This window comes from Brassica napus, chromosome A6 (genome assembly GCF_020379485.1).
Source record: "Brassica napus cultivar Da-Ae chromosome A6, Da-Ae, whole genome shotgun sequence".
Taxonomy (NCBI): Eukaryota; Viridiplantae; Streptophyta; class Magnoliopsida; order Brassicales; family Brassicaceae; genus Brassica; species Brassica napus.
Window position 1 is genome coordinate 26264762 of NC_063439.1, and position 13778 is coordinate 26278539.

Sequence of the window (13778 nt, forward strand, 5' to 3'; positions counted from 1 at the left end):
GATCGAGATTATTGATTATTTTATTACATAATTGAGTATTTTAATATTTAATAGATTTTTGAAATTTAAATCTTTTTGAACCATGATGAAAAGTTTTGATATTCGCTATCGATTATTGCAAGTGTGGCGTGGCCACGATTTGCTTTACCGACACTGTAAATTGATCCTTATTGGAAGTGACACGACAAGCAGAGAGATCGTGCTTCGACAAGTCATTCTCGAAATTTATAAAACAAACTTTCTTTTTCAGAATTTTAGAAACGTTAAAGCGTATAGACAAGTAAAATAATTGATTTGTCAGATATTGTGGAGTCCACACAATGCGATAGTGGCCACGTGAAAATGTAAGTAAACCAAGTGACGTTGTATTTATTGTATTTATCGCACCGGAAAAAGGGTTTGTATAAAACGTGAAATTTGATATTTTCCCTACTCTGTTTAGCACCATTTACAGGAAAAAAGAAAAACCAACCCATTTACAGGATTTAAGCAAAATAGTTTATTCATGCTACTTCGATCCGGATATTTATAATTTTATTTTAATATGCAATATCTACGAAATGAAATAAATTGTAAATAATTATTATTTTAGAACAAATACCCATTTCAATCTCTTATATACATATATATAATATTTAAATAATTATATACCACAAGATATCTTTCGGGAAAAAGATAATGTTCAACTTTAATTTTTCTAAAATTATTATATTTATAGAAGGTTTAGAATATTTTATTTATTAAATTTTTATTTGTCATTAAATTTTTTAAATAAAATAAATTTCAGTAAATGAAATTTTATTAGTCTATATTAATTTTAAAGTTTCTATTTATATGAATCAAATTGAATATTTAATTAAAACAAATATATTAGATATTTGAACACCGAATATTCAGTAGTTATAAATTTTGATGAAGCACAAAATAGATTGGATCACAAACATTTCAAAAATCTAGATATTTGACCTATGTTCATCACTGATTTTAACTAAGTACTGTAAAAACTCTATAAATTAATAAAATGGAGACTATAAAAATTTATTAATTTATAAAATTATTAATTTTTTTAAAAAAATTAACACTTATTAAAAAAAAATAGTATAGAAAATGAAAAAAATATTTTATTTTGATATTATATATTGGTAAAAGTTTATAGATTTGCATTTAACTATTTTCATCAGATTATTAAAATATTTTATCTATAATGAATACATATCAGGTTATGAAAAAAATGTATTCTGATACAATAAACCGCGACCAGTGTATGCTCCAGATGTTACATTTTTAAAAGCATTATCCTGAAAAGTTTGTTGCTCTCCCAAAATAAACACTTCTTATTTGTAACGATAAAACTATAATGACAAGGAATACAATGTGATGTCAAATGTGCGAGATGCAGAGCGGAGGAAAAAACCGTTAATCATTTGTTTTTTTGAGTGTCCACCTGCAATTCAAATATGGGTTTTCTCAACGATTCCTACGAATCATGTGAATTTTCCTCAACAATCGATCTATGAGTATATGGATTATTTGTGATGGTGGTCCATTTAAACGGAGCTATATAATATGACCTTTGGTAATATAGATATGGCCATTGCTGAAGTTACCAATTTATCCCAACGGTTGGTTCGTTGGTATTTTACTGATGGCTTTGGAAAAAATTATTTGAGATATGGCTGGTATAGTATTTCGGTGGGATTTGACGGATTCATGGGGGCAAAAAATGCATGTCAAAGTTTCATTTGGCTATGAAAATCATCAAGAACTTACAACATTTCTATGTAATCTTTGCAACAGACTGTTCTTACATGGTAAAGATGGTTTCGGAATCAGAAAAATTATATGCATTGCAATTTACTTGGAAGATATACGCATATTGGAGAGAAGTTTTAGTCACTCGGAGCTTCTCTATCTACCAAGAATACATAATAAACGGATAGACAACTTGGTACGCAATGTTTGAAAGCAATTGTCCTATGTCATTTACATTGAATCAGAAGTAATAGTTCATAAAATCTTAATTGAGTTTGTTAAGTTGATGTCAAAAAAGAAAAGATTCATATAATACAAATTCACTTGATATGTAACACCATAAAACTAAAAGTAAAAGTAGAGATGAAATTTATTTAGAAGAAAAAAAGGCAACAAAATGTTTTGTATATATTTATATAAAATTTATGTATCATTATTAATTTATAATTTTACTAAGATTATATATTTATCTAATTTTTTAAATATTATAGAGTTTTTACTATATGTAGTAGTTATGTAAACTCTAATTCGGGATTACTTTACTTATACACAAAATATGTAGAAATATTTCCCAAAAAAAAAATATAGAAATTTATAAATGTAGAAATAAAAGAAATGCATTTGTTAACCAAAAAAAGAATGAAATGCATTTAGCTAAATTTAAAGATGGTAATGCGCTGTTTTTCATATGAGAAGTGGCAGACAAAAAGTGAAAAATTATAAATTAAAAAAGTGGCAGGCAAAAAGTACTTAAGTTATCGGTCCTCTTTATGTTTTTCACTGTAAAATTTCAACATTTGTGAGTAACATGAAAAGTGAAAAATCAAATAACGCATCAAGAGTACTTCAAAGTTGTACTTAGTTCGCTCAAACAAAGAATCACACTGAATGGTGGTGGCTTCTCAGCTTTTTACAAAGAATTCAATCCTCTCGAGTATGCTGCTCTTGCAGCACCGTGATACTGAAGTATAGTAAACAATGTACACCATTTTCTAAGTTTTCTCTCTCAATTTTCCAGGACAGAGGCATGGCATACAACCAAATGAGGACTAGGGTTGTTGTTCAAGTGATTTTGCCTGATAATAAGAGCAACACCAGTCTCTGTTATAAGATAAGAAACAAAGACCACTTGTAAATGTAAACCCACAACACAAGTGCACATGAATGGTCTTTCTAAGACCCATCTAATCGGCTAGAATGGCAACAAGAAGTTGAAAAGGTCGGTTACAAAATATATATATATATATATATATATATATATATATATATATATATATATCAAATAAAAAATCTATCTATCTTATTATAGTAGAAGTACCATTTAGATATGTTTAGAAACATGGATAAAGATAGTAGTATAAAAAAGAATAAAAAATTGTTTGAAAATACTGATAGCAATGTATTAATTTAATATTTTATAATTAACTTCCTAAATCTACATACTATACGAATGCGTCTATATAAAATATCAAACATACATGAATGGGCATGTACTTTTGTAATATCTTTAGACATGTTTTTGTGTTGGTCCAATGCTAATCAAACAGGAAATATGACATACATATAAAATGTAAACGTGAGATTAGAGATCAAACCAAGTCATACACACCCAAAACCATAACTGATCATACGAATACAATTTCATACAAACCCAAAACCATATAAATTCACTAGAGTTATGTATAAACAACATATAGATGTTTAAAAAAAACAGATATACAATACTAGTAGAATTACCCAACATACAAATCTTAATTTTTTATGGACTATCAAACCGGTCTTGTTATATTGATTATTCAACTGATCAAATAATTTTAAATGCCATCGATTTTAACGTTCACCTTAAAATTCTTACTACAATGTTTATGGCTCACAACATTTTACGAACGTCCCTATTACATGACACAATGATGAAATACATAGTTTAAACAATAAACAAAAGTAGTTAAGATAAAATCGTTAAATTTTTCGTTTTCTAAAGTTTGTATATACTGTAAAATGCACCCGTGCGAAGATCTAGTCATTCCTTACAGATCATAACTAGTAAAATATATATACCTCTTTCAACTCACTTCTTACACAAGAGAAAAATAAAAACCAAATTAACTGGTACAACTTGTGTGTAGGCTGAAAATCAGAATCCTACACTTTCTAGGCTTCATCAAATATCAGTATGTGATCATCACAAAATCAACCACAAAAGCAATTGACTTTAGTTAGCAAGACTTACATTTAAACCAATCAAAATCAACTATTGCATCTAATAGAATCCCATTTTCCCAAATCAAGCAGAGGAGTTCAGAAAAGTTGTATGCATTACCTTCAAAACCCAGTAAAAAGAAGTTTCATTTCATCAAATTCGAGCAAACCCTCCTTAGGAGATAAAAGATTGAGAAGAGTAATAATACTTGTATGATAATCATCACAGTATAAGTTTCCACTTCATAGTACCTATCAACAAGTAGTAACCCTATAAGAGCTACCAGGAGCGAATCTAGATATTTTTGTGTGTGGGTGCATAACTTCAAAATAAAAATACAAGCATAATGAGAATCAAATTTGACTTTTTGTGGGTGCACGTATGAATATTTTACCATTATATCTGCAGAAATGTTAAGATTTCACATACAAAATCATAAAAATATTTATTACATTAGATGCACATGTCCCCATAATCTACACTGTGGCTTCGCCCCTGAAAACTACCATAAAGATCCTAATGAAGGTCAGCTGAGATTTTGCACACTCGTGCAGTGCTTCTCAACCACATCCTCATCTTCACTCACTTTCCTAGTCTTCAACCACAAATCTTCCACCAACGCGTACGCCTTGCATCATAACTTTTGCATCTTCCTCATCATTAGCACTGGGCATTCTGATTTTTGGTTCGATTAATTCAGTTTTTCTAAAAGTATAGAATTCGTTTGGTTATTTATAAAATTCAGTTTGAGTTTGATTCAGTTATTTCGATTTTTCGGTTTAGATAACAAAATTGAAAACAAGCTAATATCCTGAGAATAAAAGTGACGGATTAGAGTCATCTCCCGAGTCTATAGCCATTTAAAAGAATGCTGCAACCATTGCATTTCATTATGGATCATGTATGGCAAATTCAGAAAAGAAAGGAAAATCATATGAAACTGAAACCCCTAGAAAATAACAATAAAGTAATTATTTCATTCAATTGAAGAAGAAAGAGAGGAGATGCGACATTTGTTTGTTCGAATCATGTTTCTATGTACTTTTCAAATGGACTGTAACAATTCTTTAATTTTCCTAATTTATATATGAGCCAGCATCAATTTATATAAAAAGGCCCAATAGCCTAGTCTAGGATACGAAAAAGACTAGTCGATGGCTCGATGGTGGGAAAGCTTTTTCCATTTTCATACAAGTTTTGTTTTAAACATATCAGTTTCTAGAAAATAAAACGAAGATTTAAACAGTTGGGCTAATCCTAAATAATCGGGCCTTGGCTGTATGTTGTATCTTTTTATTCCTTGGCAACCAGCCCACAAAAAGAAAAAGAAATTGAAAGATATTAGATCCTCTTTCTTTTTTTTAACAACAATTCACAATAGAGCCTTGTCGTGTTTTCTTTTTGTTCAAAAAAAGAGTGTGTACAAATGTAATATTCGAGAATCTTTGTAAAAAAGACTAAAGTATAAGTAATCTTAATATTGACTGGATATAATATGCAAGCTACCTCCCCATACAAAACTTTTCATATATACCTCTACTAAAACCATAAGTTTACATCGTAGGAATAAACAAAAAAGTTTACACATCCAGTTAATAAATAATAAAACTGTAGTTATAAAGTGAATTAGATATACTTGTATATATTTGAAATACAAATATTTGAGCCGTAGATGAAAGAATCTAAAACCACCAAAATGATAGAAGCCAGAAGGGATATGAAACACATTTGAAGCAAACACTTACTTCCATTCCGAGATGAAGACACTCCTCCATGAACTTAAACCATGTGTAGACATAGCTAAAAGCCTAAAACAAAAGCAACATATTAATTTTCATACAAAAATCTAAAATTCTTTTGTTTAATTTGTCCATATGACATGCCCTGTTATTGGGATATGTAAGGATCCCATATACTAAGATTGAGTCATATCTTTATTATGTAAACTTTCCTATAAACTCAGGAATTGCATTGTATATATACGATCACCTGTTCAAAATACAACTCCCAAGATTGTATAATCGGCAGTTCAGCGTTGATTGAAGAACCGTGGTGATTTTCTCTAATTTGCTACAAAATCGGATCTAAACAAAAACAATTCACTTTTCTAAATTGTAAAGTTTAAAATCATTGTTAGGTTTAAACATATGACCTATAGTAAAAAAAAAAGTGAAATGCTGTGGGAAATGAAGATACATCATTCTCTTTTGGAACCTATGACCTGGAAAACTGTTAAACACCCACAAATCACTAGACTACGCTATGTGTTTTAAGGTCTTTATACATTTTTTTTTGTCAATAAGGTCTTTATACATTTAATATATATTATAAAAATAGACAAAATTATTATTATTTTTTTGACCGAAGGCATTCTACAGACAAAATTAGTCTCCTGATGATTCCGATTAAACTCCACTTTTTACAACAGGCTAAGTTCCGAACAATCTGAACTGAACACATATTTGTGTGTGTGTGTATATATATATATATTAAATTATAAAATATTTTGTAGATAAAAGAAAATTTTAGTACAACAAAACCTAATCAGTTAAATGAAGAGAAAACGAGGGTTTTGTCTTAAAGCCCACCAGAAAGATACGAATGAGAAAAATTAGGTCCCCACACCACACCCCGCATGTGGACACATTTCACCGTTTTAACAGTGACACCCAAACCGTAACCATCCATCTTCTTAATTGTAAAAACAGTTTTTTTTTCTAAAGTTTATTTATTAAAATAAACTATGACAGATAAGGACCTCAGCAACATACTTTTCTTTTCAAAATCATATATATGACATTAAAAAGAAAGTAGAAAACACAAAACCGGAGAGAGAGAGAGAGAGAGAAAGAGGTAGGGCTTTGTGTTATATACCATACAATATACATATATATACATATATTAGAATAGTGTCTTCTTCTTCATCATCTTCTTTACCATCATCATCATCATGCATGCATCTTCTTCTTGGTCCTTTCTTTAGTTCCGATTTATAGCTTTTTGACTATTTTTCCTTCTTCTTCTTGGTTGCTTTCTCTTGATCTCAGGTACCTAAAAAAATCACAACTTACAAATCTCTCTTCATTCTTTCAAAAGCTTACAAACAAAAGTAAAATAAACATAAACCCTTGATTTGTTTTTCTTTGTTCCCTTTATGTCTTTTAGCGAATTGTATTTTTTAAATTCTTCATGTCGTCAATCTATATGGACTCTTCCTGTTCTTAATTACTCTCTTCTTATTCTTCCCAAAAGATAATTTGATTTCTTTCACAATTTTTTAACTCTATTGTATGGATTAGTTGTAGATTATTACGTTCTTCCACGCAAAGAGGAAGATCTAAAGATGTCATCATCATCATATAATACAAGCGTTGTTCCTTCATCATCCTCGACTCAGCCGTTCTTCATCACCGGCTCCAGCGCCGGAGATAACGCCTTTGACCGGAAAGATACTTATATGTCAATGGTTCAACAACCTAACTCCTCGGCTCCACAACCCAAGAAACGAAGAAACCAACCGGGAAACCCAAGCAAGTACCTCTTATTGACATACATATATATACATCACTGAGTTTTAATAGATAATTAGAAGAACTAATAAACAGAAACCCTAATCATTTATATTCTTGTATCAAGATTTCATTATCATAAACCTTTTAGGAAAAGAAAGAAAAAAAAAATTCATTATATTGCTAGCGTTAGATCAAATTATATTATGAGTGTGTGTGTGATTTGGTTTACTTCTGTTTGTAATTGTGTGTCTTATTGGCTTGATGTAATCCTCATATATTAACATCTTGAATCCGGATTGGTGATTAAGCTTAATTGATCAAACAGATCCTGATGCGGAAGTGGTAGCGTTGTCTCCAACGACACTAATGGCTACAAACAGATTCATATGCGATGTATGCAAGAAAGGGTTTCAAAGAGAACAAAATCTACAGCTTCACCGAAGAGGACACAATCTTCCATGGAAGCTCAAACAGAAGTCAACCAAAGAAGTGAAGAGGAAAGTGTATATTTGTCCGGAACCCACGTGCGTCCACCATGACCCCGCACGTGCTCTCGGAGACCTCACCGGAGTCAAGAAGCATTACTATCGTAAACACGGAGAAAAGAAGTGGAAATGCGACAAATGTTCTAAGCGTTATGCGGTTCAATCGGATTGGAAAGCTCACTCTAAGACTTGTGGTACTAAAGAGTATCGATGTGACTGTGGTACCATCTTCTCTAGGTACGTAACTGATCTCCATCCATTTCATTTAAATAATTTGTCTGTATATGGGCTAAGTGATGAAACGTATAATATATATACGTGTGTGTAGTATCTAGATATACCCTCTTATCTAGGTAAAGGATATGACAGTGGACCATCATTTCTTTTGTATTATACTGATACTATTCTAAGTAAAAAGATGCATTCAACACTGCATGAAAACTTAGCTTATATACTAATTTAAATGAAAATATATACCAACTATATAAAATATCATCTGTAACTGAAATCTTATATATTCAGCCACGTAATTTGAACCTCGAGTACACCGTCCATAAAATGTTTAAAGTGACTACGTACATAGAATCTATCACTGATTCACAGTATTTTTTTTTTGGTTATTGTTTTCTGGGTCAACTATTTGTTTGGTTACTGATGAGTAGTGAATAGAGAAAGACAGTGAAGAGAAAGTAAGAAAGTTTAAAATATGCTAAATTTGGTCAGATGTATGAGTTGGATCTGTTTTTCCATTTCCCACTTTTGTTTTCTTCTTCTTCACTTTGCAGGTTCCCCTTTTTATGAGACTCCTCTTCTTTTGTGGACCCTGTCTTATCTCTTTCTCTCTCTAGACATATACATACATATATATTTGGTAAGAGTGCGTTACTAATTTCAATTTCATCACAGTGTTCTGGTGAAGACTTTAATGCCGTTCTAGGGTTTCTTTCTGTATTTTCATGGTTTGTGTTAAATACGTTGTCGTAGAATGTCACTGACTTGTATAACATTCCTGGGGTTTGCATTAAATGAGAAGCTCTTTCATTAAAGTAGCAATTGACTCGAGCTATAAATTCTTCTATGATTCTTTCCTATAAATGGTAGCCACAATAACTATTAGCATTCATTAAGATGATTCACGTCAATATATATATATATTGCAAAATCATATATATGCCAATAATTTTACATCCATCATTTTCTTGTTTACATATTTGTGTGAATTTTTTTTGCTAAGTATATTTGTATGAATTTTGGGTATTTATTTTGTAGACGCGATAGTTACATTACACACAGGGCTTTCTGTGATGCATTGATACAAGAAACCGCTAGAAACCCTACCGTGAGCTTCACGTCAGTGACAGCTGCTAGCAGTGGCGCCGGCTTCCGTGGATTTCATGGGAGACTCGAGGGTGGCAACGCTCTCTCCCACCACCATTTGAGTGACCATCCTAACTCCGGATTTTCGTCTTTCGGGGGTTACAATCTAAACATTGCATCTTCTGAAAATAGCAGAGACTTTGCTCCGCAAACGTCAAACCCTAACTTCTTAGTACAGAGCCAAGGAATGCTGACTCAACCGAACAACAACAACAACGATCAGAGTTTCATGAACCAACAAGGTCTGATCCAGTTTGATCCAGTCAACAACATAAACCTCAAGAGTAGCACCACCAACAACAGCTTCTTCAATCTCGGATTCTTCCAAGAAAACACCAAGAACTCAGAGACGGCTATTCCTTCTCTATATAGCACGGACTCTCTTGTTCATCACAGCGAAGAAAGCTTGAACGCGGGTTCTAACGTGTCAGCCACCGCACTGCTTCAGAAAGCTACTCAGTTGGGTTCAATCACAAGCAACGATCCTTCTGCTTTGTTCAGAGGCTTAGCTTCTTCGTCTAACTCGTCAAGCGTGGTTGTTAATGACTTTGGAGGAGGGCAGATTATGGGCAACGATAATAACGGTAACCTTCAAGGTCTAATGAACTCACTAGTGGCCGTAAATGGCGGTGGTGCCGGTGGATCCGGTGGCAATATCTTCAACGTGGACTTTGGAAACAATAATGTAAACATGAGCGGCTCGGACAACTTAACTTTAGATTTTCTTGGAGTTGGAGGAATGGTGAGAAATGTAAATCGCGGAGGGGCTGGTCGCGGCCGTGTTCGTGGAGACGTTTCTTTGAATGGTGAACTAAAGTTTCCGGAGTAAAAACATCCATTTGTAAGAACTTAATATTGCCTTATTATTATAGACTTTATCATTAGGTGATAACTTTGCTACCTTCGTTTGTTGTTTTCGTAATCTATATAGTATATATTATTAGATCTTTCTGAACTCTTTATGTATGATTTTGATTGGACTCTGTCTTTGTTTAGCTGTTATATAATAAAAAAAGGATGTAAATTTCGAGGGTTTACGGAATAGAAAGAGTTATGGGGCAAAATGGTGAAAGGTTAGTAGCTTCAAACGAAACTTTTAATTAATATGTTAGAATGTAAAAAACATATAGTATATCGTGGCCAAAAGTTTTCGAATATTCATTCGTATGCATGTATATTTAAATTAACATCCTTGTTAAATACTTAGTAATGTTTTGAACGTGATAGTGACTGCAAAAGTTAACTCCGCGGATGAAACTGGTGAAGACATCGCATTTTTACACATTTAAAAAGGCTAACTATGATGGTCGATGGCCAAATTTCATAAAGGTTTGATTGGTAACCCAATTTAATACGGCTGGGAGAATTAGTTTAGACTTCAGCTTCTTATGTATATCATTGATCCATGTTTCAATTTCTAATAACATGTTTGTGTGTCGATAGTAAGTTCGCATTAAATATTTGTTTGTTTATGTAGACGAAGATATCTTCTCTTTACTTTTTCTGGTGTGTTTTTAGATGAAGGTGCTTCAAGAATCTAGAGGCGTGGATCTCCATTCTTGTTGACTATTTTGGTAGCTCAGTTTTTCTGTCAGCGGCTTAGTCTGCGTATGAAGGGTGCAGCTGAAGGCGGCGGCGGCTGTTTATGTATATTGATATATACTTTATTAGAAAATATGTGTATATAGTGTACATGTTATTATATCTAAAAAGTATAAATTTATGTTTTTTTAAACCAACATGTATATCGACTGTGTAAATTATCGTTGCACCCCGTTTTGTTTTACAAATCTGATTAAAATAATTCATTTAATTAATGCGAAATTGATTATATGCATCACTAGAGTATAACTATAAATATAATTTGATTCATAAACTAGATTCGCATCCCACGCTGCACATGCAACTATAGCACATTCAAAGTAATAAAACGCCAACCGTATCGGATATATTCCAATATAAAGTCCAAACAGAAGCATCCAATATCTCCCTGTTATTCATATCATGTCGTAATGTATATTCATGCTATATAATATTAATAACTAACGAGTAATATTCTATATGTTTTGTATTACTTTATCTGTCCGGTTGGTTGCTTACTTGGTCATGACCAGTGTTCAAGAAAGTCTTATGCGCTAAGCAGGCGACTATTCAATTATTATTCACTGCCTAGCTCCTAAAACATTTAATCAGGTGCAGATTATTAGTTAGATAATTTAGGTTTGTAAATTATAATAAAATATTAAATATCTAATTTCCAAATTATAAATTTATAGTATTTACTTTTATAAATTTTATACTATAATATATTACCTATAAGATTATAATAATAAAATATATAATTTATAAGATTATAATAATATATATATAATTTCGTATTAAATTACATTTTAAAATTAAATGATTTTATAATTTTGTGGAAATATATTTAGAAAAAAAGTTTAATAATATTAGGGTTTAACTAGTGTAAATGTCGCGTTTGCGGGTGCGGCAGTGCATGTTTGCGGATGTATAGGGTTGCGTTTTAAGCTTTATTAATCGATTTGTACGACTGATACATCAGCTGAAAATTAATGCGTTTGTGGGATACTTGTGACTGATTTGATTATCAAACACATCAACGGCTTAACAATAAATTAACACCATTAACACTTTATATAATTAAATAATATTAAAATCATATTATTATAGTAAATATAAATAAATATATTTATAAATCATAGTATTGAATTTTTAAAAAGATTTTTTTTGGGTTTATATAAGTATATATATATATATATATATATATATATATATATATATATATATATATATGAATGACTAAAAATTTACATCAAATATTTTTGTTTTAAATTTGTATAATATAATTAAAATATAATGTATATTATGAGTATTTATATTATTTCAATTTGAAAATTTTCATTAAATACTTTTATTTGTATATTTATATATATTTTTTTAAGAAATATTTTTCTTCATTTTCTGCAACCATTCGTAACTAGACGTTAGTTAAAATTAGCTTTTTATTTTGAAACGTTTAGAACAGTGAAAAGTAGTATATAAATTTTTTATAATTTGTAAAATGCTAAGAACCGATATCACCCACAAACGTATTATATGTATGCTCTGATTTAAACGATAATATATCAACTTTTGGTTCTCAGTAAAATATATATTATCCGCTTTTAGTAAAATATATTATGATTGGTTAAGTATTTTAGTCTTATAGAATAATGGTTACAATCTTTTTTTTGAAGTATAATATGTGACAAATTTGACCTAAAACCTAGCTACGTGGAAAAGGCTATAACCTAATGGGTAATAAAAAAGTCGGCTTGGGGCCTTCGTATTCTGAGGACCAGTCTTCTCTGTACGCTTTAATTTTACCAACAAAAATTAAGTTTCACATGTATAATTTGTTTAAAGATTATATAGCTAATTAGGTTGCAGGATAGAACAAATAAAAAAACAATATAATGATATTGCCTATCAATAAAATGAACAAAATTAATTTGGCATACTTATTTTAAATCTGTCATAACTCTCATATTAGACATTAGTATCTTATATTTTTAATCTATTACGAAGAAAATTTTTCTAATATAGAATACGTTTTCGGTTTGTACATTTAAATACAGTATAAACTCTTTAAATTAATACTCTATAAATTAATATTACTAAAAATTTATATAAAATAATATAATTTTATAATCCCAAATTGAGTTTTTGGTTCAGTTAGTATATCGATAAATTAATATCCTCTATAAATTAATAAAAGAAATTATAGTTTTGGTATAGTCCCAACATTATTAATTTATAGAGGTTTTACTGTAAATGCACCTGGACCAAAAAATCCTAAAATGTCTATGGTAACTGGATATCTTCAATAAAATTCAGATTATATTACAATATATTCAACCAATTGAAACTCGGTAAGAGAATACAAATCGATCCCACAAAGATTTTAAATAGTGACCAAATGAATAAGGATGAACATTGTTTTCTTAACTTTCATAAGAAATAATACTATCATCTATAAGAACTATTTTTTTCCTTCACACTCTTTTGTATTCTTTGTTTAGAGTATTACATTGCAATTTTTCACTGAAGGTCTAACCGACAATCATAATAAGAATACTATGAAAAAATAGGAAAAAAGTAGGAAAGAACGGATAAGAATAAATTAGTAAAAATGCAAAAATGATGCTTTCTTCTTAAATTTAATGTAGAACAAATTTTCTCTTAATACCTTATAAATGAATGAAAAAAATGAAAAAAGTATTCCTCATAGATAGTGTAATTTATTAGAAACGTTAAAAAATTAGGATTTGAATAGAGAGTGGACGAACCACATGGTTCAGACAAAAAAATAGACTATCCACTTTCACATGGCCATTCACCCAAAACACTGATACACTAAAATTACATAGCATAAAATATTTAATAGTGAAC

The 13778-nt window shown here is 30.4% G+C and overlaps 1 protein-coding gene across 5 annotated transcripts; it reads left to right on the plus strand.

Annotated features, from left to right (window-relative positions):
• Positions 1-6713: 6713 nt before the first annotated feature.
• Positions 6714-10281, plus strand: LOC106369356 (protein indeterminate-domain 4, chloroplastic-like). Of its 5 annotated transcripts, XM_048781291.1 has the most exons (5): positions 6787-6805; positions 7000-7061; positions 7252-7482; positions 7790-8186; positions 9219-10281. In XM_048781291.1, the coding sequence occupies exons 3-5, from the start codon at positions 7296-7298 to the stop codon at positions 10153-10155; spliced, it is 1521 nt and encodes a 506-aa protein (XP_048637248.1). In that variant the 5' UTR covers positions 6787-6805; positions 7000-7061; positions 7252-7295; the 3' UTR covers positions 10156-10281. The 5 variants fall into 5 exon arrangements, with proteins under 5 accessions (XP_048637246.1, XP_048637250.1, XP_048637248.1 ...); XM_048781289.1 differs by lacking the exon at positions 7000-7061 and having other exon boundaries at positions 6714-6805; XM_048781293.1 differs by lacking the exon at positions 7000-7061 and having other exon boundaries at positions 6782-6805; positions 7258-7482.
• Positions 10282-13778: the final 3497 nt, after the last annotated feature.

What these genes read in the sequence shown, in the direction of transcription:
- LOC106369356 (XM_048781289.1), top strand. Translation starts at nt 7,296, where the DNA reads ATGTCATCATCATCATATAATACAAGCGTTGTTCCTTCATCATCCTCG. An exon ending in AAACCAACCGGGAAACCCAA is followed by an intron (nt 7,483 to 7,789) that starts GCAAGTACCTCT and finishes TTGATCAAACAG; the next exon opens with ATCCTGATGCGGAAGTGGTA. An exon ending in TGTGGTACCATCTTCTCTAG is followed by an intron (nt 8,187 to 9,218) that starts GTACGTAACTGA and finishes TTTATTTTGTAG; the next exon opens with ACGCGATAGTTACATTACAC.